This window comes from Rhipicephalus microplus, chromosome X (assembly GCF_043290135.1).
Source record: "Rhipicephalus microplus isolate Deutch F79 chromosome X, USDA_Rmic, whole genome shotgun sequence".
NCBI classification, from domain to species: Eukaryota; Metazoa; Arthropoda; class Arachnida; order Ixodida; family Ixodidae; genus Rhipicephalus; species Rhipicephalus microplus.
The window spans coordinates 406,574,911-406,597,047 of record NC_134710.1 but is presented as its reverse complement, the minus strand read 5'-3'; the positions used below and the strand labels follow the sequence as shown (position 1 = coordinate 406,597,047).

Sequence of the window (22,137 nt, the reverse complement as noted above, 5' to 3'; positions counted from 1 at the left end):
ATTTGCTTCTCTCGGCGTGGAGACGCTCCTCCTTTCTCGTCACGTGCTGGCCATGCTGCGGCTACATAGAGGAAAGCGGGAGGCTCCGCTACACAGCAGTCGTTGTTGTCATCGTCTTTAGAAAGTGTTGGTGCAGAACATTTCCGCGCGCAACTTCTCTTACCAGGAGAATGATGCCGAAGCCGAAGTAAGAATGTTTTGCAAGCTGCATGCGAAATTGATTGACTCGCTGCAAGGCAAACGCGTGCATACGCGCATCACCGATTACTTCAATTAATAATGGATGTCCTGTGATTTGTGAATAAAAAACTTCCCCCTGGTGTGTTAGCTCAATGCACATGCACCACTGCATGGAGAGCCCTCCCGTTTATTTAGCTTTCATCAATTCGAACTTCTTTTAATTCGAACAAATTTCCGGGCCCTTCGAGTTCCAATTATCGAGATTCCGCTGTACCAAAAAAGAGCAATAAATGTGAAAATGGAGAGCACCTAGTAAAGCACAAGAAGTCACAAAGTCTACTTCTAAATACTAAAGCGAACAAGCCAGAGTGATAAACTAACAAAATGCAAATTTTATTTGCCGACCATACAAAAAATACTGCATTTCTAGCTTGCCTCTATACATTAGGATGCAGTGAAAATGACTAGCAACCACTCTTACAACATGAGGTATTAAAAAAGAAGCTGACTTAATTAGTGTGAGAGAATAAAACAATGGCAGTTACGCCAACACGATTCAACAGGACCTAGACAAACGACCCTTCCCCTTCTTTATAACGTCAAACTGCATACTGCAAGTTACTCACTGACAGGAAGCCAGAAAATATGGTTATTTTCTATACCAAATAAGGCCCTAAATGTACTCAGTTGTAGCACAGCATGCTAAAGTCTGTTGAGTTATGCATATACTACTTCGATGATAATCAGGCCCATCCTGTGCCTTTGTAGAAAATAAACTGCAAAACTGAGACTTTTCACTGTAAACTCCAACTTCCATTGTTCTCATGCCAACGGTTCCCTCAGTTTTGGAACTAACCAAGTGTCCACGCTTTCTGCCGTGAAGTATTGTAGAGAGAAAGAGATAGTATTACAAGTGTTACTGTGGACGTAAAAGATTGCCTGTGGATTCATGACAAAGTCAAGAATAACTACATGCCCACTTTCTAGCACACAGTGGTCCAAGTGCCCTTAAAGAATTTTTCACTCTGCCCTACCAATGTACTGTCCTCTCCCCTCAGAATATTTTCATTTTTCAATGAGCCACAAACTTTCAGCGATTCTTGCAGGCCATCTCGAAGAACCTCACCTCGTGCAAAGTCGCCACCCCCGCATAAAGCATCTTCATCGTCTTGGGAGTCTCTGTTGCTCACAGGCATCGCAGAAGCCAATATGTCGCCAGCTACCCGACCAGGACAAAAGTCCTCAGGGTCTACATCATCCTGGAATCCAGTGACCAGTGGGTTGCCACCAGAGTCCTCCTCATCGCTGACAAGCAAGGGAAGTCAGAATGATAAGCTTGTTATTTGGCTGGCTTAGAATGCTCAGTAACAGCTGTGACAACTAGACGCATAAAATTTCAGCTATAACTGCTCTCTGTTTACAATACAAACAGAACCCACAGGACCAGCAATATCAAAATAATAAGCTGGAAGCAAGTAAAGAAGTAACTGAACAAAACACACACACGCAGACACGCTCTAAAAACAGCGACGACCCCATTGCCAATGCCAGATTCACATCCGCCAAGGAGGAACTTAAGCAGAAAACAAAGTTTGCCAAGGCCTTCTTCCATAGTGCCGAGGTATAGGCATTCCTCAGAAATAGCCTACGAAAAGTTTGGTGTTCTGTCATGCCCATTACTGATTCTGAATCTTCATTTACTATAAAAAATAAAAGTGCAAATGATCCCATGTGCATATCTAATGCATTTAATGAATACTTTCATTCTGTCTACGCATCTGATTTGCAATCATATCCGGTTTTCGACATTTTCATTCAGATTACTCCATTACAGACATTACAATTAGTAATGTCTGTAATGATGTTCTTAATTTGATTTTAATAATTTGATTTGATTTCTAGACATTAAGAAATCTAGTGGCTTGCATGATGTTCCAAACTCGTTTTTACTGCGTTATTCTCAATGAACCTCTCGTAACCTTGCTCTTATACTTAAGAAATCTTTTGAAACTAGTACCATTCCTTCATCTTGAAAGCTTTCAACAGTAATACTATTGTATAAGTCGGGTAGCAAGTCCGACAACACTAATTATAGACCAATTCATTTAACTCCGTATTCATGCAAAATGTTAGAGCATATATTATACAAACACATAATAAATTTTCTTGAGTCAAACCATATTTTAACAAATGCGTAGCATGGCTTCAAAAGTGGTTTCGGCACCGTCACCCAACTAAGTGAATTCACTATAGACATTGCATATAATGTAGACCAGGGCCATCAAATCGATGCACTTTTTATCGACTTCTCTAAAGCCTTTGACACGGTACTACATCTTCATCCTCTGCACAAACTACACACCATCCTGAAAAATTCACACCTGGTTGATTGGATTGCTAGCTTTCTTCATAATCGTTCTGAATATGTCGACTACAGTTTCACAGGTCATCAGTTCTGGAGGTAGGCTCTGGGCTTCCACAAGTGTCTGTTTTCAGCCCTTATCATTTTTAAGTTATATAAATAACCTTCCAGAACATGCATCTTCGAACATTCACCTTTACACAGATGATTGTGCTTTATATGATGCTATTGTTTTCACAGCTCACGAAAAGTGTTTTGAGTGATTCCTTTAACTCGTTTTGTGCTTGGTGTGAAAAATATAAAGTAAACATTGTTTACAAAAAGACTTTTGTTTTGTACTTTACAAAAAAAGTAATGCCCGTTATTGCAACATACACCTTCAATGGTGCCTCTTTAACCAGAGTAATAGAGTACAAATATCTTGGTGTAACATTCACCCATGATTTTTCATGGTCTATTCACATTGCCTTAACATGTTCTAAAGCCAGAAAGTAGGATATCTTCATCCAACAATGCGGAATGCCCCAAAAGATATTAAACTTTTTATGTATAAATCTCTTGTTCGCCCTATTATTGATTATGCCTCTACGGTGTGGTCATTGTGCAGAAAATGCGATGTAGTCAGACTGGAAGCAGTTCAAAAGGAAGCTGCCCGTTTCATTTTTCGCAGGTACGACCGCTACTTCTCACTGTCTTTAGCACTACATAAGCTAAACCTAGAACCTCTTTCGGTACGTCGTGATGTAGAATCATTAAAATTTTTGCACATCATAATCAACCATTCATATCGCATTTCAAATACAGCCTTTTTGTCATTTTCCAAGCCTTCCCCATGTGTAAATTCCACGAGCTCAATCTTGCTACCTCTTTTGCACGCACAAATACATTTAAGTAGTTTCTTTCTCAATACAACAAAATTATGAAATTTTTTACCTGGTCACACTCGATCACTCCCCCTAAATGATTATGTGACTATTACTGTTGAAAATCATTATATAACAAGACTTTTCATGTATCTTCTCTGTTGCATTTTTTTGTCTGCACTCCATAATCCCACTCCTGCAATAGCCGTTTTACAGGGCTGCAGGATATAAAATAAATAAAAAATGTGCAAGCATGCATGCACACACACAAGCAGACACACAAAATACAGAAAAAAAGAAATGCCAGTAAAGCAAAGTTTCAGCTGCCATTTCCCAGGCTTAACTAAATTAAGAAGTTGTCCTAATCATTTCATATGATTTATAAAAAGACATCGTAAGGCAGGTCATGCGCTAAATCTGCTATGCCACTTTTGTCGCATCTCATAATAAATTTGACTGTTTAATGTCCCAAAACCACGATATAATTGTGAGGAACATCGTAGTGGAGAACTACAGAAATTTCGACCACCTAGGGTTTTTTACTGTGCACCTAAACCTAAGTACACGGGCCTCTAGCATAAGATGCGGCCACTGTGGCTGGGATTCGATTCCACGACCTGCAGGTCACCAGTCTAGTGCCTTAGCAACTAGACCTCTGTGGCAGGTATCTTATCTCAGAAGTAGTCTGTACAAGAATGTTTTTTTAGCTAACGACATAACAGAACTTCTTCTCACAAGCTGCTATTAAGCTCAGACTTGACCGATTTGCCTTTCAATACCATTTCAATGGCTATAACAGATATGGCAGCGAATGTAAGATTAATTTTAAATATTTTGGGTACTTAAATATGCACTGCTTTACAGTACATAAGAATTTCACAACCAGCTTTCACTACCACTCAGCTTGCAAGCATGCACATAAGTTGCAGCCTGTGAAGCCAACCATATGTGCAAGGTGTTCACCTGGCACTTTCTTCTTCAAGCGCAGATGGTACCGCAGCACCTCCGTCAGCATCACGCTCCTCTAAAAAACTGTTAAAGCTTGCATCCCCGTCTGGCACAAAGTCATCAACATTACGCACTGCCATGGTGTAAGAGCTCATTGGTGGTGGTGCATGGACATCAGCTTGCACCACTGCAAAACAGACATACAAAAGAGTCACTGCATTAATCGATTGCGTTGGCTACAACTTACTGAGGGTAATTCACAGGAATACAGAAGTGAAATACCTGATTAATTACTGCTTAAACATTGCTTGAAATATCTGTAAAAGTTCTATGAAGGTATTGTAAGCCACCGATTCTTGAGACAGAAATTTTTCAGATCAGTTCAATTATTTTGACATCTCTAACATTTATAAAATAATCAAATTTGTATGGCATTTTATTTATTCACTGGACATTGTCTGCATGCCACGTGGCAGATATTGCAGTCACAGATTGTTAGTTATCAGAATTGCATGCATAGGGAACCTCTTTTTATAGCCAAACATTTCTGTCCCACCAAATTATGTTGGGCAGTTAAGCTTAATATCAATAATCAGTAGCAGACAATGTTCATTAAAGATGCTTACAGTGCTAAAATTACGAAAATCAATAGTATGTACCTAAATTTCAAATGTTCAAAGAATTTTTGCGAGAAGCATTTATTACGCATTGTTTAAAACAAATGTTCTGAGGTTGCAGTTCCAGTAGGCCTCAAAGCCAGTGCCTTGGTTGTGTTGGCCAAATAAAAACGAAGTCATGCACAGCCATCTGTAAACATCATCAGTAACACCTGACCTCACTTATACCTTTTCCATCCCTATCAAACTTCAAGAGCAACTCTAAAATACAGTTGAAGCATACTGCCAAAGGGAGGGTAAATCAACTAGCAAAATGAAGAAACACGAAAGCTCTCACATTGTTCTTTTCTACATTTGGCCAAAGCTTCAAAACCGTGAAGCAGGACAGGTGCTTGAGGAGCACTCAAAGAAACCATAGGTGCACAAGAACTAGTCGACACCAAGTTTGCTTTCTAGGTAAGGTTTCAGCACTCAGTTTTCTTTCCTTTTCAGTACAAAATACTGTAGGTAAATCTAGTGGTAATCAACAGTACCTTTCCAGATGCATCTCAAAGTGTGGTGTAAATAGCTGAAATTTTGTAGAGAGATAATGTTGAATATTCTCCCGAATGGCCTATAAAAGCTTAGAAATAGAGCTGTGCGAATAGCAAAATTTTCGGTGTGAAGCGAATCCGATTATTAAAGTGTGAGTGTAAATTGAATAGTCACATAGTCAGTCAGTCAGTCAGTCAGTCAGTCAGTCAGTCAGTCAGTCAGTCAGTCAGTCAGTCAGTCAGTCAGTCAGTCAGTCAGTCAGTCAAGAACTTTATTAAAGGACCTGAGGCATTTAAGCCACCAGGGTGTTCACGAGAGACATCCCAGCAACTGCTACTGTAGGCAACGCCCGAGTCAGGGCGGGAATGTGGTGGCGTTCGCCAGTTCTTGGGCTCTCTGGACTGCCTTTCGTTGGTTTTTGAGACTCGGGCTTCTGAGTGCCTCCTGCCAGTCGGACTCATTACTGAGAGGTCCTCGAGGTAACGCGGGACATTGCTAGAGCATGTGTTCGAGTGAAAAGTACACTTCCGAGCAGTCTGGTCATTGTGAATCCATGTCTGAGTTGTAACGGCTGAGTCGGCCCCGTGATGGGTACGATCTCGTTTGTAACATGCGAAAAGCTACCTCTTGCGCGTGTTTGAGCTTTGCATATGGTAAAGGGTATTGGCTTCTGTCGTTTTGGTAGTAGGAGGTAATTTCGTTGAAGGTGAGTAAAGGGTCATTAAACTGTACATCTGGGCCCAGCTCTTCGGTGGCTGATTGATCGTCACGACGGGTCCGTTCTCGTGCTCAATCATGAGCAATTTTGTTAAGGCTGGGTTGCTGTGGGTGGACATCTTTGCCCATGTGGCCAGGGAATGAAGAGAGGTAGTTCAAGCCCATGCATTTGCGCGTTTGTAGAATGTGGGCTGCTTCTCGAGCGATGTTGCCCCTTTCGTAAGCCCGAATGGCGGCGCGAGAGTCTGTGAAGACATGGGTGTGTAAGGGGTCTAACATCACTAAAGCTATAGCAACCTGCTCGGCCATTGCGCTCAGTGCTAGCGTAACCGAGGCGGCTGAGAGTAGGGATCCGTCGCCATCTACTACCCCGAGTGCGAAGGTGGAGGAGTTATTGTATTGCACCGCATCGATGAAGACGGTAGAGTAACAATTTACAGCGGTGCAGTTGAGGATCGCACGAGCGCGGGCCAGGCGTCTGCCTTTGCAGTGTTGCGGGTGAACATTTCGCAGAAATGGGGTTGCCATGTAGCACGGACAGCTCTGGGGAGGGTTACTGCGCGTTCAAAGTAGGGATGTGGGGACATGCCAGCCTCGCTTAGAAGTCGACGGCCTACCTTGGAGGAGGAGAAACGGATCACTTGGGATATGGTGTGGGCCTCGATCGCTTCATCGATGTTGTTGTGCATGCCTAGTTGGTCGAGAGAGGAAGTACTCGTGTTTTGACGTAAACCAAGGACTTGCTTAAAGCTTTTGTGCATGAGTGTGTTTAGTTTCATCTTTTTTGCCTTCCTCCAGTTGTGGGCAGAGGCGACGTAATTGATGTGGCTCATGAGGAACGCATGGTATATGCGCAGAAGATTGGCCTCTCCAAGGCCTCGTCTGCGACCCGAGACTCACTGAATGAGTCAGAGCATGTTTTCCATTATAGCTGTGATGTGTGTTATCGTTCGTGCATGGCAGCCAGTGGCCTCGACTTGGAGGCCGAGAATGCGTATGGTGTCCACGCCAGGTATTCGTTGCCCGTCTCTGGCATGTAGCGCTATGGGTGGCTCATATAAGGGCGTTAAATTATGAATGTCTTGCCGAGATAGCCGGTATACAGTTAAACCTGGATATAACGAAATTGATATATTCCCCAAAAAATTCGTTATAATTTCGTTACATGAAGGTTTGGTACGAAAATTCGGAAAATAAAAGCGCAAATTAAACAAAAGTGGAAGTGAAGGCAGAGCTAACCCCAAACACTTATTTTACAGAAAAAACTGCATTAATACCGCGATAGCCATTATATGAACACTCTCGACGGGTTTTGGCCGTCGCCGCCATGTTCCGTAAGAAGTGCAAATTTATAACATGCCCCCGCGCATCCTAACATTCACGAGCGGGTAAAAGCGCCCAAGCGCTGCTGAAACAGAAATAAAATGAGTTGGCCCATCCCTATCGCCTAGAAAGTGCATAACATCTCCCGCGTGTTAGAATTGCCGTCGTATGTTCATACAGAAAGTAAACCACTCGTCTTGAATGAGCATGAAACAACGCGGGGAGGGGGGGAAGGGTAATCGCTCGAGCAGCAATAATGAACGATTTAAAGGACGGCCGCGATCGCTGGCGCGCTTGCCATCTCGGCGAGTATCAGTGCGGTTTCAACGCGAAGAGACTGTGTGAAAAGAGCACTTCTCCTTGGAGCGGCCGCATTCGCTCACACTAGGGTTTCGTAAGAGTTTCGCGATATCGGATCCAAAAGAGTTAGCTGCCAGCCTTACTTCTTACAACATTACAATTTTTCGCTATCACATTCATTGCATTTTGTTCAACACGCTGTCCTGTTGCCAGAACTAATCGGCTAATCGCGAAAGCTACCAGCCTGCGAACTCGCGGCGCAGCGCAAAACGAAGCCGTGTGACAAGTCAACTTCCGAAGTTCCGTCATCACCGTAATCTCTGAGAGTTTCCATCAGCGCCTAATCTGACATCTCCTTGGTGGTGAAGGCATGGTTGTCCAATATTTTAACACATCGCATTTGTTACCGCATTAATTGCTTCGCCGCAAGGGCGAAGCAATTAATGCGATAACAAAACTTCTTTGAATGTAACGCTAAGAACGGCAAGCAGATCAAAACGTGCAGCGCGCTGCTCACGCACAAATGACGCAAGAAAACAACTTACACAGGACGAGATGTAACTAACAACACTTACCGCTCGATACTTAAAGCGCTGTTTAAACAAAAACGAGGCACGAAACATAATCACAGGTGCAGATATGAGTGCGAACTAACAAGTGTCCCAGTTGTTACTTCGGTGTGTTTGAAAAGCGCACTCTTTTCGCAAATGGCGCCTGTCCAGCGAGCGATGTGATCCTCGTGCGCCCAGCAACTATAAACTCAATGTTTCCCCGATCAAAGTCGAAGACAAGCGATTCTCCCCACCGAAGGATAAGCGCGCCCGCAAAAGCATCCAACCCCCCCCCCCCCCCCCTGCCCCCATTCGCGGGGCAAAGTACACGTGGGAGATAAGCGCGTAAGCGCACGCTGGCGCATCGTGACAAGCTGGGCTCCGAACGCAGGCGGCTTTTTTTTTTTTTTTTTTCTCCTTTTCCTGAGTTTTCATATATATAGATAGATACGTGAATGATGGCAGCGGAGGCAAAAAACCAGCCTAGACTGCCTATATACATAATTGCTATCTCAATAAAAAAAAAAGCAAAGCTGAACGTCACCGGGGGCCACACCATGCGTACGCACACACGGCGTCGAAAACGAAGAGCGAACGACACATACACAGACACGGATACCGCAGAAAACTAATTGGTAAAGCACCCTCCATATGCAGCGTGGCCCCATATATGTGACGCTAACTAAAAGCGGGGCACTGCATACGTGGAAAAGTAGTTATTTTTTATGTCTGTTTGGAGCGAGGGGGTGGGGGTGCACACTCACGCATGCGAGTGGGACAGCGAGAACGGCGGCGAAGCCGACTCGTGAGGTACAGGCCCGCCTGCCCACCGCCGCCGTTCCGTTGGCAGCGGGGCAGTTGCGGAAGATGCATGCTCGTACCAAAATTCTGAGCGAAATTCCTCGATTGTCCGTGGGGAAAACTTGTTATATCAAAGTTCTCTCCCACTGTTACTTTGTTACATAGAGGTCGCAAATACATGTGCTTCTATGGAGCAAAGGCGGAGGATAAAAAAACTTCGTTATATTGAGGAATTCCTTATATGGAGGTTCATTATAAGCAAGTTTAACTGTAGTAGGAACTCTGATTTCGTGCGTGGCAGTTGCAGTCCAGTGTTTTTGAGGTAGGCTTCTGTGGTATCAAAAGCGGTCTGAAGGGCCTGCTCTAACTCTGCCAAGGAGTCTAATGGGCACCAGATGGTGATATCTGCATACATAGCATGGTTTATGTTAGGGATGCCGCGGAGTTTGTCAGACAGTCCCTTCATTGCTATGCTAAAAAGAAGTGGAGAAATAACTGCCCCTTGTGGTGTCCCGTTGGAACCTAATGTGTAAGTGTCGAATGTAACTTGGGATATTTGAAGCAGGGCTTTTCGGTCTTGTAGGAAAGAACGAATGTATGTCTAGAATATTTTTCCGAGACTGAGGCTCGCAATGGATTCCAGTATAAAGCGGTGGGAGATGCTGTCAAATGCTTTAGTGACATCTAGGGCGAGAATGCCACAGACATCTCTCGTTTTTGAGTCGATGATCTGTTGCTTTAGTGATAGCATGACGTCTTGTGCTGACTAGTGCGGACAGAACCCGACTATGTTGAATGGAAAGAGTTCGTGATCCTCTATGTAACGCGATACACGATTTAAGATGGCATGTTCAGCTGCTTTTCCTATACATGAGGTTAGAGAGATAGAGCGCAGATTGTCGAAGTTTAGTGGTTTACCTGGCTTTGAGAAAAAGATTACCGTGGCCGTGCCCCATTGTTCAGGTACCTGGCCGGTTTCTAACATGTGGTTAATGTCTTTTTTTGAGTAGTGTGATGGCTTTGTCGTCTAAGTTTCACAACAGGCAGTTGGTTACCTTGTCAGGACCCGGGGCCGATCAACTGTTGAGGTTGTGTAATGCTTCCCGAATTTCAGACTCCGTGAAGAGTTCGTCGAGTTCGGGTATTGTCTCACATTCTATTTGTGGGTTGTCGATGAATTGTGCAGTCTTTAGAGGGAGGTGTCGTTTGGGGATTTCTTCAAGAAAGAATGATTCCGTTACTCCCATCTTTTTATGCGAGTGTATAAGACAGTCTATGGCATGACTCTGGTTGTCTTTTGTTTGGCGTTCGTCAAGCATGTATTTTAGGAAGTTCCATTTACCCCCAGTTCGCGTGCGGCCATCGACCGCCAAGCAGAGTTCATGCCATTGGAGTCACGTGAGCTCCATGCAATATTTGGCGATGTCTTGGTTTAGTACTGATACTTTGAAGGGAAATTGTAGCAAAAAGTTAGAGAGGATTCCTAAGCACGTTTTTGTGGAAAGCAACATGAAAGTGTTTCTTTTTGCTAGATTGATAAAGGGCTGGCAGGGTGGTGCTTCATAAATGTCTTATCAAGAATGAGGCAATGCAGAGGTCGAATTGTATTTATGTATGTACGTGATTTGGTGCAACCAAAGTGTTGTCAACAACACTTTGCCCATGAAAGGTAAAGATGCTACTTCCTTGGCCTGTCCTCCTCTTTCAACTTCTGCGGAAGCCCAACTGATGCGGCGGACAAGGGCATGCTGCTTACGAGTCTGGAGTTGTATAAGAAGATATTTTTTAATATTTTTGATATTTTGAATGCGTATAAGAAGATGTGATATTTTTTATATTTTGAATGCTCAAAATGTTCAGCGTCCAATTTTTCAGACTTCCTGCCCAAATATCAGGTCCAAAACAGCATCAAGCCTCCCCTCTATGCCACATCTATCACCTCCGCATTGTAACCAGCGTTTTTTTTCGGTCAATACATTTTCGAGCATAGTGGAGCCTAAAAGACAGCTTTGCCGCAATACAAAAGTTTAATGAGGTGAAGCTTATTCAAAATCTGAAGGGGTCACTTTCAATTGGATGATGACTGTATTTGTCTTAGGGAATTTCAAATAGTTGAAATAGTGAAATTCCAGTGCAAATCAAATCAAATAGCAAACACCAATAAAAATATATTCGAAATTTCAAATATTCGCACATTCGCACAACCCTTACTTAAAAATAAAGAAAAGCTGTTTCACCAACACCACACACTTAATTCTGAACACAAGTGTGGTCAACTTTAAACAGGATTTCACACCTGAAATTTATTACAAATAATAAAATCAGATTTCAAACCTGCAATATCAAGCTTACAAACAAAAGATACTTTGTCAGATCATCAGCATCCAACATATTCCAGCCAGAATGTTAAAATATGGGTTTGGTTTGAGTTTTGGTTTAATACAGTGTATTTTGCAGCAGTTCAGTTTTGGTTTGGATAAATAAGAAATCTATAATAGTTCACTAACATGTGGCACAATGCTAGTAACTGAAATGTGCTAAATTGAAACACTCCAGGCACAATTTGCAAGTGAAACGAGTGCACACGCAAATTCAGCAGGACAAAAATGTATTCAATTGTAACTTACAAAGTACTACTTTGTAACTTTCAACTGAATACATTTTTGTTTCCAATCTTGTGCTGCGAGATCATCGCAACAGACAGATAAGAAAAAACACAATATATTTCTATAGGTATCAGTGAAATTCAGAAAAATAGCTACAGCAGGCCTCAACATAAATGCAGCCAATGATTCAGTATTGCAGTGTGTGGCAAGCACATGTGGCCCTTATACGTGTATATTTACTTTTCCTAGAGGTCTCACTTTTTCGCATTTCTTTGTATGCAGTGCTAATCATTTTGGCAGAAAACAAACCGGTAAAAGAAATACTAATAGTTATACACAAATGTTCACAGAGCAAAATTTATAAGTGACAGTTAAATTGAATATGAATTGAAACAAAATGAGAAGTTTCTAAGAGTCTGTTTTACAACATAACTCTTTCCATAATTCTATACAGGTACATCACAAGTGACATAGCAAGATTAAATCTGGTGAATTTCGGAATTAATGGTATGGTAAAAAAAAAGAACAGCACATCATAGGCTCATCTAGTGGGGAGTACAGTGCTCGTTCACTTGAAAACTACAGAATTACACACATCTTTTTGAAGGAACACGCATTGATATCGGCAAAAAATAAATTGCTTTCGTCGAAATTACTAAAGCGAACTGAGAGGCTGCACAAATGCAATACATGTACCTGAAAATTACTAGTTACTCGTTTTTCTCCTCTAAGCTACAATAATTCAGGAAACAATTATTTTTTCGTGTGCTACCTACTAATGTCCTTCACTGTAAGTGCTTGGTGTCAGTATACATGAAAGCAAGAAAGGTCAGATATACAAAAAAGTTTTGTCAAAAGACCTGCACCCGTTCGGTGAGCCATTTCTGGATTAGTGATTGAACACTTTTGACGACAATCTTTTTAGTGATGCTCTTAATAAATGGCAGATGGTCGCTCACACCAAAGCTTGGCTATACCACTGCGCCACGAAATCTATTCTTGCAATGAGCTCTTTTGTTTGCTTGCTTATTGGTTAGTGATGTTGGCAGGTTACAGTTCTTCATCACAGTCAGTGACAAATGGTGAGCAACTGCTTCAAAGGAAAAAAATGTCCCCCACCCGTTTTGTGGGTACTTCTATAGAACTGATAGGCTATATTCAAGAGACACACCGTGGAATTAATGAAGCTACCCAACACCTTTCACAAGACAAGAGAGATTTAATGAAATAGTTGTTAGGGGTAAAAATGACACAAGTATTCTAGAGACTTACCCACACAGTCCTCCCTCTCCGGTTTCTTGTTGAAAAGTTTTGACATCAGGCCAGCAGCTTGTTTTGTTGGTGTGCCCTACGACAAGAAAGAAAACAAATGGCAGTGCGTGTGCTGGCATTGCCCGATAATGCAGTGAGATACATCTTACGGCTGGCATGGCTGGCCTGTGCTTTCAAGTGTGCTCGACTCTGTTTACAAAAGTAAGCATCAAGCCAAAGCAAGGAAAGAAAGAGATGATACTTAGTGAAGTGAAACTGAGCCGAGAAGAAACACGACCGGTGCAAGGTGTATACCGAGAAAGGAACAGATAAGGACGCAACACACAAGAGCAGCGTTTTATTATATCACAAGTGCTATAGAAAAGCAAGTTAGGCTGTGTGGCAAACATAGCAGTCTACCAACCAAAGTGACAAACTGAACGTTTCTTTGCTCCCACTTTTATTCCAGTCCAGTTTTGTATTAATCTCTGGATCGAAAAAAATAATTGTGGCTGGCTCAAATTTACCTGCACAAGAGAATAATATTTGGAGAAAAACAGCACAAACTAATTTTAGAAAGAAACTTGACAGCTCTGTACATTTTTCTTGAAAAGATGTGCCAATTTGCCTAGCTTCTAAAAAATGCACGTGTGCTCTTCTTCAGGCTACTAATAGATCAAAAAAAGTTAGAAAGGTCCAATGGAAATGCTCAAATTCAAATGAGGGTAAGCGTAGTGGAGCAGTTCAATGAATTTTATTTAACTAATGTCATGCAGACAATTGTTTAATAATTCTACTTTTCTTGTGTTGCAGAAACATGTTCTTATTCCTGAGCAATTTTTGAAAATAAGCTTATACCTAGTCTTACATATTTAAAGGGTTGAGAATGAGTAGTTCAAATATAATAACTTGAAGAAAAACACAAGTAAATGCTTGAAGTGAAGCCTGTGTGCTTTATAAGTACCCATGGACAAACATGGGGAGCCTCTGAGCTTTGGAAATACCTGTGAACAAACATGGCTACTATATGGAGCGTTGCATTCATTTTTTAAGAGAAGTCTGATACAATTTCAAGTACTGTTCTGAGCAGATCCAAATATATAATAAATTGCACTGACTAATTTTATGAGTGCATGCATGTGTATATGCAATGCTAAATGCGTGACATCCTTTTTGAATGTGTGCAAATTCACTAAGCAAAGTATCAACCCCATGCACTTACAATTGGCACTCTGCAGAGCTACAGAATCACCAGTACGCTGTGAATGATTGTGCTTCAGCTGAATCTTTCAAAATATTTCTCACTTGCATCCCTCATTCTGCCCCATTACTGCTATAATGGCTGTCATCCAGTATATATTTTTTTTTTAATATGAACATTCAACAATATTGATTACTGAACTATTGAATAGTAAACAACTAAAGGTGATGAATAACCCACAAAGAAAGCCACAGCATGGGAAGAAAACCTTTGACAACCCATGAATACTCTTGGAAGGTGTTGTTACGTGCCTTTTTTTTTCTTCTTCTGATGTAGCCCTGGTCAACCACATTAACTAAAACTAGGCCATTGAAGCAAAATGATAAGATGAACAAGTTGGCTGAAGTTCATTTTGATGAAACAGTGCATGACTAAACGAAGATTGAGAAAAAGGACCCTCTTATCTGTCTCAGACAATTTTGTAACAATGATGTGTCGGCATAGTTTTTGTTCATTTTCTGTGGTGTCTGGTTTATATTTATCGCTCTAATAAAAATTTTCAGTTGGAGGGTTCAGCACTTGTTTTGTAGCTTCTCTCTTTTTGTCCCGTCCTTTTCTGCCCTATAAAAATGAACGTATACCAACTAGCCCGCATCTCGATGCTTCAACAGAGAAAAGGAGTGCACAGGAAATGCACTGAGAACTTTCAACACATGTCTTGTGCCCTCTTTTTTTTTTCTTTCACTTAGTAACATGCTGTTTTATAACAATGAAAACACTATGATAGGCTGGCTGGAGAAGCAAAAGAGGTTAGAAAAATGGTATGTATTTGTAATTAGGTTGGCTGAAATGAAGTCAAAGATTTTTTAGCCAGTCTACTAGAACTAACATGACCAGGTGATCCGGCATCCTGCAATAAACCAATAGGGGCATGATTGAGATCCATTACACGTCAAGAAACCCACCCATACAACCCCTGAAACTGATGCTGGACCTTTATGAGTGCCATGAGAGTTACACCCAACATCGTGCTACTGCAACTGTGGATCCAGCATTATGGTTCATTCAAGCCAAGAATACGCTGGCTGTAGAAGACAAAGGGGTTGGAACAATGGAACAGATTTGTAATTGGGTTGGCTGAAATCAAGCCACAAAGTTCTAGCTTTGCTTAAGTCACATCACCTTGGAAGTTTCAAAAGTTTGCGATCTACTCTACTAGTGTTGATGAATGAACAAGTTGTTTCGCCTTTTAGGTAAAGCTCGACCGAGAAAAAGAAAGAGACAGCCGAGCCGGCCAAAAGAAACAGTGCTGACCAACTGGTTTCATTAGCTTGAAATTTATAGTGAGACGAAAGCATAAAAAATATCACCCAAATGTCACACTGAAAGTACGTTGCACCATCATTAGCCCTAGGACACATATCAACCTTTCATTCATGGTTATATTGATTATGAAATTGCATTTCATTGGTAGACTCGCACAAAGAAGGGGCACAGATACATGTAGTGCAGTGCGGATAGCACACACGGCACAAACATACATGGCAAAAGGCAAAAACCCGCACAATCTTTATCTCATATCCTAAATGTACACTTACCACAGGTGCCGTTGGTGAGGGTGCACTTCCAGATGATGCTTTAGCAGAAGAAGCAACATCAGTACTTGATGAGCTTGGCGACGCTTTTTGTATGCGGTGCCCTAGCTCAATAGTGGGTGAAACAGCAGGCTTCCTGGGCGACTGCGTTTGTTGCACCCGAGGCTGCTGCTGTTGCGCTTGCAGTGGGTGTAACGTAGCTCCTACTGCGGACTTCTGCGCTTCGTGCCCAAGGGATGTGGGCACTGACACACTTCGTGGGGGAACTGGTCCCACTTTGGCACCAATGGACGGTCTCCGGCCAGCCTCTCCTGCCACTGCACAGTTATACATGCACTGATGCCACTTGAAGACATATCGTACCAGCCAATTAGGGACTGCACCTAGAACAGTCATCACTGCTCTCCTTTTCAGTAACTAACCACACATTCAAACTCAAACATGACAAGCGATGGCGATGAATAGGCCTCCGGGACAGAAAGTCCTGTCACTCATCACTGTCGTTTGTCGCTGTCGCTAGAAAATCGTGAGCATGCAGTAGGGTCTTCATGTGTCCTTACCACATGTTTCAAATAAAAATAAAGAAAAGAAGAAGACATACACATCAGTGCATTCCGCAATGAAAGTTTTCAACCCGGTCTTTGGACTCATTTACTTGTTTTCACTGGAGTACTTGTCAACCAGCCCTTATTAGTACTATAGGCATTTTTCTCTTTAAAAGAGAATCTGTGTTTACTGCAGCTTCTTTTGTGCTCAAATATTGCAGAAAAGTTCAATATTGTTGTCATGACCTTTCTATATGTACTTAGCATAGTTACTTCTTAGTATATGAAGTAAAAGTGGGAATTTGTTGTCGTAACTAACAAATAGAAAACACCCACAGTTTCTGGACACCAATTTTGAAGACAAAACATTGCCACAATGAAATGTGCAGACACATAAAAATATGTCAAATTTTTCATCAAGGTTACGTATTACAATTTGAACAATTTAAAACAAACACTTAACACAGTTAATTATCTTTTTCTCATACCTAATTTGGCATTTGCACGGCACGAGGCATAGTGTACGAGATAGCAAGTTCCACCTGTGAGCTGCCTTGCCTTGGCCACATCATCACACCAGCCTTTCACCCATAGCTTGACCTATGTTGTCATTCCTGCCTTTCATTTCTGAACTGCTCCGTCTCTGCCACAACAATAGGCCTGCCTTCAATCCATTAGCTGCCCAGACTCAACCAAGTCACCGCGCCTGTCTTTGAGCTACTCTGCCGCAAGCAAAACGCCAGGCCTGCCTTCCATCCATGAGCTGCCTTGTCTCAGCCTTCTGTCCATGAGTTGCCATGAAGCATTGCTGAATGAGTGCTCGTCAGGAATTCACTCACATTTATCTGCAGTATAGATCAACAGCCATAAGTCCATGAGTTGCAGAAGGGTTGAAAGGCGGGCTAGTTGGTATAGACAAAGCAGTCCATGAGTGCCTGCTTTGTTTTCTTTTAGAGTTTCTCTTTTCTTTCGTTCACTTTTAGAATTCGTATCATATTCTCAAACAGCTTTCATTTCAGTAATTCGTGTAAAGCCTCAACCCCTCGAAAAAAAAAAATGCTTGCAAAGAATACTGCACGACACAAATTAGAATGTGGGCAGAACAAAACAGCCATTTTCAATCATTTTTATGAAAACTCAAGACAAGGTGCACAAAAGCACTTGCATTCTTCCCACAGTGAAATCCAGCTGCTACATATGGGAATCAAATTTATAGCTTATTCAGCAGCAGAAGGCAATGACCACTCTGTTAAAGCGGCCTTGCAACACTTTTTAAACATGGTCAGAAAATACCACTGATAAGTAGTCCAGGCTCTTGTGAATGTATGAGCGAATCATCATAGCACAGCACATAGCCTAGAATTTACAAGGAATTCTCAAAGTCAGCTAGATGATCATGATGATGATGTGTAGGGCTTAATGGCGCAAGGGCCAATTAATGGCCAAAGAGTGCCATTTCAGTAGATAGGAGATGTGAGCAATGATATGGTAGTTGGCGGTAAAGGGGGCCTTAAAATTCTTCGCGCTTACGCGGGTGAAAACATAGGAGTATTAAAAGCATGACGGTGGCGTGAAATATGTACAGTGAAACTTATACCCGTGCCACATGGGCATAGAAAATGACATTTGGTGGCGAAGGCCTTCAGTTCCCGAATGACATTCGTTTCGCCGGCTCTGCTACACGTCCAAAGCGAATGACATTTGACTTGATGATGTCGATCACAGCACTTTCCAAGTGAGCATTGAGTGAATAGCAATAAAAAAATTAAGAAGCATTTACAAGCTTCATACACATCAGATAATCATCAAATGTAGAAATAAGCGTATTACGCTGTCCTAAGTTTTAGTTTCTTGCTTTGTTTTACAACGTTGCAGCCGACCGTAGCAACCTAAGTCAACACTAGTCAGATCCACAGCGTAAATAGACACTAAAATTGACAAGGGTTTCATTATCAATACTTTATTTTCTTCGTATAATGTTCAAAGCATCTTTTTAAGACTTTAGTGCAAATAAAAGACGGGAAATTTCATTTTTAGCTCAATATGATTTGTTTTATATACTTTCAGGTAAATCGAACTTCGCGAGCTGTGTCGTCGAGAATAGGCATTTCTCAGTCAACTGAGTTCTGGCGAAGGCAGTTGGTGGCGAATGGCATTCGAATGGCATTCGGATGAATGCCATTTTGTTCGCCCGTGTGGCACCGCGCGAATGGCAATAAATCTGAAGGCATTCGGGGGTAAATGCTATTTTTTCTGCCCGTGTGGCACGGGTATTAAAAGCGAATTGTCGTGACAATAAAACTAGGCAGAAGATGTAGCCACCGCAGCCGTGACCTCAGTAGTGAGGTCGTGCTATAGATCAGCTTGATATATGGGTTGAAAGCTATGTATATCATTAGAAAAAAATGGAAGCAGTGATTAGACTTTAAAAAGCGGATCCCTATCGATGAGCATGGCCAGATGTAGAGATGTAGCGGCAGCTGCTGTCGGTAAAGAAGCGAAAAGTGCTTGTTTCTCAGAGAATCTAGCTCATTGCACTGCACAAGGATGTGGAGAACCGTAAGTTGTTCTCCACATCTTTCGCACAATAGCGGATCTCCACCAGAAAAAAGGTGTGAATGAGTTGAGTGAGTGTGTCCTATTTGTAACCTTGTAAGTGTGACTTGTGTGTAGAGGAATCTAGATACTGTTGGCCAATTTTCAAGTCTCGGTTTGATACCATGCAATTTATTATCCGCTTCCCTATCCCACAGGTGTTGCCAGAACGCCCTGAGCTCCCGTCGTAGGAAGGGTTTCATGTCAATAGCAGGGACGGCCAGAAATGTATTGGCGGGTGCGTGGTCGTGCGCAGACCCAGTCAGCTGGTCCACTACTACGTTTCCAGCGATCTCACGGTGCCCTGGCACCCAGCACACCACAACCTGTCGTTTGAGGGCGTAAATTGTGCATAAAAGAGAGTAAAGTGATATAAGGACAGGGTTTTTATGTTTTATCGGCGTTTTCAAAGCTCTTACAACACTCGGCAAATCTGTGTACACAACCACTCGTGGCAGTTGTAATTCCTTGATATACTTGACGGCCACAGATATCGCATGGGCTTCTGCAGTGAAGATACTTGTTTGCGGATGCAGAATACCAGATTTTGAAAAGGATGGGCCAACAGCTGCATAGGACACACCAGTACGAGACTTCGATGCATCTGTAAAGAATTCCGGGCATGTTCATTTATGTTAAAGTTCGAGTAAGTGTGTGCGGATGTGTGCAGTAGGTGCGTGTTTAGTAACCTCCACGAAGGATACGTCACAGTCAATTATCTGCCACTGCCACGACGGTGGATATGCTGCGGGAGCCATCAACTGGTGCTCTAAATGTGGCACACCTGTTTCCTCAGCGAGGCTCCTAACACGGATTGAGTAGGGCTGTCTCAGTGAAGGACGGTTGTTGAGCAAGCCAGCATTGGACACATCATTAATTATGGTATGAGTGGGATGTTTCTCGTCAACGTTAACCTTGAGATAGTATGTGAAGGACAGGTAACATCTCCGCAGATGAAGCGACCATTAATTTAATTCTACATACATGCTTTCTACGGTGCTAGTTTGAAAGGCACCCGTAGAAAGGCGAATGCTTAGATGGTGGGCGAGCATCTTTAAAGCTGATGGGGTCGCAGACTTATAGGTGACAGCACCGTAATCTAGACACTTGCGTACGAGGCTTCTATACAAATCCATCAGGCATTTCCTGTCACTACCCCATTTAGTGTGTGACATAACTTTCAGAATATTCATTGTCTTTAGGCACCTGTTCTTTAAATACTTGATATGTGGTATGAAGGTTAGTTTTGCGTCCAATATTAGGCCCACGAATTTATGCTCAGACTTTACAGCCAGACATTTACCATGCAGGTCAAGCTCAGGATCGGGATGAACGCCCTTCTTCCAGCAGAACAGGATGCAGGTGCTTTTTTGCACGTTCAGTTTAAAACCATTCTCATCTGCCCATTGAGAGACTTTGTTCAAACCTAATTGAACCTGACGTTCACACACTGAGAGGTTACAGGACTTGAAACCTACCTGCACGTCGTCAACATATGTACAATAAAACATATTTCGTGGGATAACGAGGCACAAGGAGTTCATTTTCACTATAAAAAGTGTACAACTCAATACCCCTCCATGCGGCACTCCTGTTTCTTAAACAAATGTACGGGACAACACATTGCCCACTTGAACACGGAATGTCTGATTGGACAGGTAGCTTTTGATTATTGCCAACATTCTGCCCCGCACACCTAGGTGTGACAGGTCTTGGAGTATACCAAAGCGCCACATTGTGTCATAGGCCTTCTCCATATCTAGAAACACAGAAAGAAAAAATTGTTTGTGAATGAAAGCATCACGAATTTGTGTCTAGGTACGGACAAGGTGGTCAGTAGTGGATTTAGCCTCCCGAAACCCGCACTGGTATGGGTCAAGTAGGCTATTTGTTTCAAGGAAGTGCATCAGTCGCCTGCTTATCATTTACTCAAAGACCTTGCACAGGCAACTCATTAATGCTGTGGGCCTGTAACTTGATGCTGAAGATGGGTCCTTACCCTGTTTAAGGATTGGAATAATGATGGCTTCTTTCCAGGCGGGAGAGATCTCTCCAGAAAACGAAACAGCATTATACAAGGAAAGGAGGGTTTTTTGTGTTTTAGGGGGCAGATGTTTCAGCATTTCGTACACTATACGGTCGGAGCCTGGGGCAGTCCTGTTACAGCAATTTAAAGATGATTTTAGCTCTGCTAAGATGAAAGGTTCATTGTATGTGTCATTATTTATGGATTTCCGTTCTATTTTTTGTTTTTGTGTTCTTGCTTTGTAACATTGGAACGCCGGACTGTAATAGATTGAGCTGGAAACCTGTTTGAAGTGTGCAGCGAGGGAGTTCGCTTGGTCTTCCAAACCATTACCTTGTGTATTTACTAGAGGAAGAGGATGTGCTTCTCGCCCTACTACCCTACTGACCATGCTCCGGACTCTTGCCTCATGTGTATATGAGTTGATGCCAGATAGAAACTTCGCCAGCTCTCCCTTCTGGCCTGCTGACGCGTTAACCTGCCTTGCGACTTGATGTTGCTGAAATTGACAAGGTTCTCGATGGTTGGGGAGTCTCGAAGACGCTTTAATCCTTTGTTTTGTTGTTTGCGTGCATTGAGACACTCATTTTTCCACCAGGGAACGCGCCGTTTTCTGGGTAGTCCAGATGTTTGTGGAATTCACTTAGCCGCAGTTTCAATAAGAAAAGCAGTAAAGAACTCTACAGATGCATTTATGCTAAAGCCGCATATGTCAGTCACACTTAAGCTAGCTATCTTGTAAATTTGGTCCCAATCAGCTTTTTTTTATGATCCATTTGGGAACATGAGCAGGACCTTCAGAAGATTTTAGTGTACTCAAAATTATAGAAAAATGGTCACTTCCGTAAGGATTGTTCATGACTTTCCATGTGAGTATAGGTAGGAGCAATGGAGAGACAATGCTGAGGTCTATCGATGAGTAGGTATTATTAGCCAGGCTATAATACCTACTCGGTATAATACATCGGCCAGCAGCGGGGGGTTATATGTTACACGACATCGGCAACGAAAGAGCATCATAGATGACGAAGACGATGAAAGCGACCGTGCTCGTGTTGTTGTTGCTGCTGTTCTTCCATCTTGGCTGCAGCTGCCTCTGACCATGCTGCCGACTCGACGCAA

General features: G+C 42.4%; 1 protein-coding gene across 4 annotated transcripts in view; it reads right to left on the bottom strand.

Annotated features, from left to right (window-relative positions):
• The window catches only part of LOC119160963 (rab-like protein 6), a 164,900-nt gene that overhangs the window by 58,335 nt on the left and 84,428 nt on the right, over positions 1-22,137 (bottom strand). For all 4 annotated transcript variants that reach the window (XM_075880243.1, XM_037413247.2, XM_037413248.2 and 1 more), the window contains exons 9-12: positions 15,853-16,166; positions 13,075-13,150; positions 4,369-4,540; positions 1,307-1,485 (exon numbers count right to left, since the gene is read on the bottom strand). In XM_075880243.1, the coding sequence (XP_075736358.1) occupies positions 1,307-1,485; positions 4,369-4,540; positions 13,075-13,150; positions 15,853-16,166 (741 nt within the window). The remainder of the gene's footprint in view (positions 1-1,306; positions 1,486-4,368; positions 4,541-13,074; positions 13,151-15,852; positions 16,167-22,137) is intronic.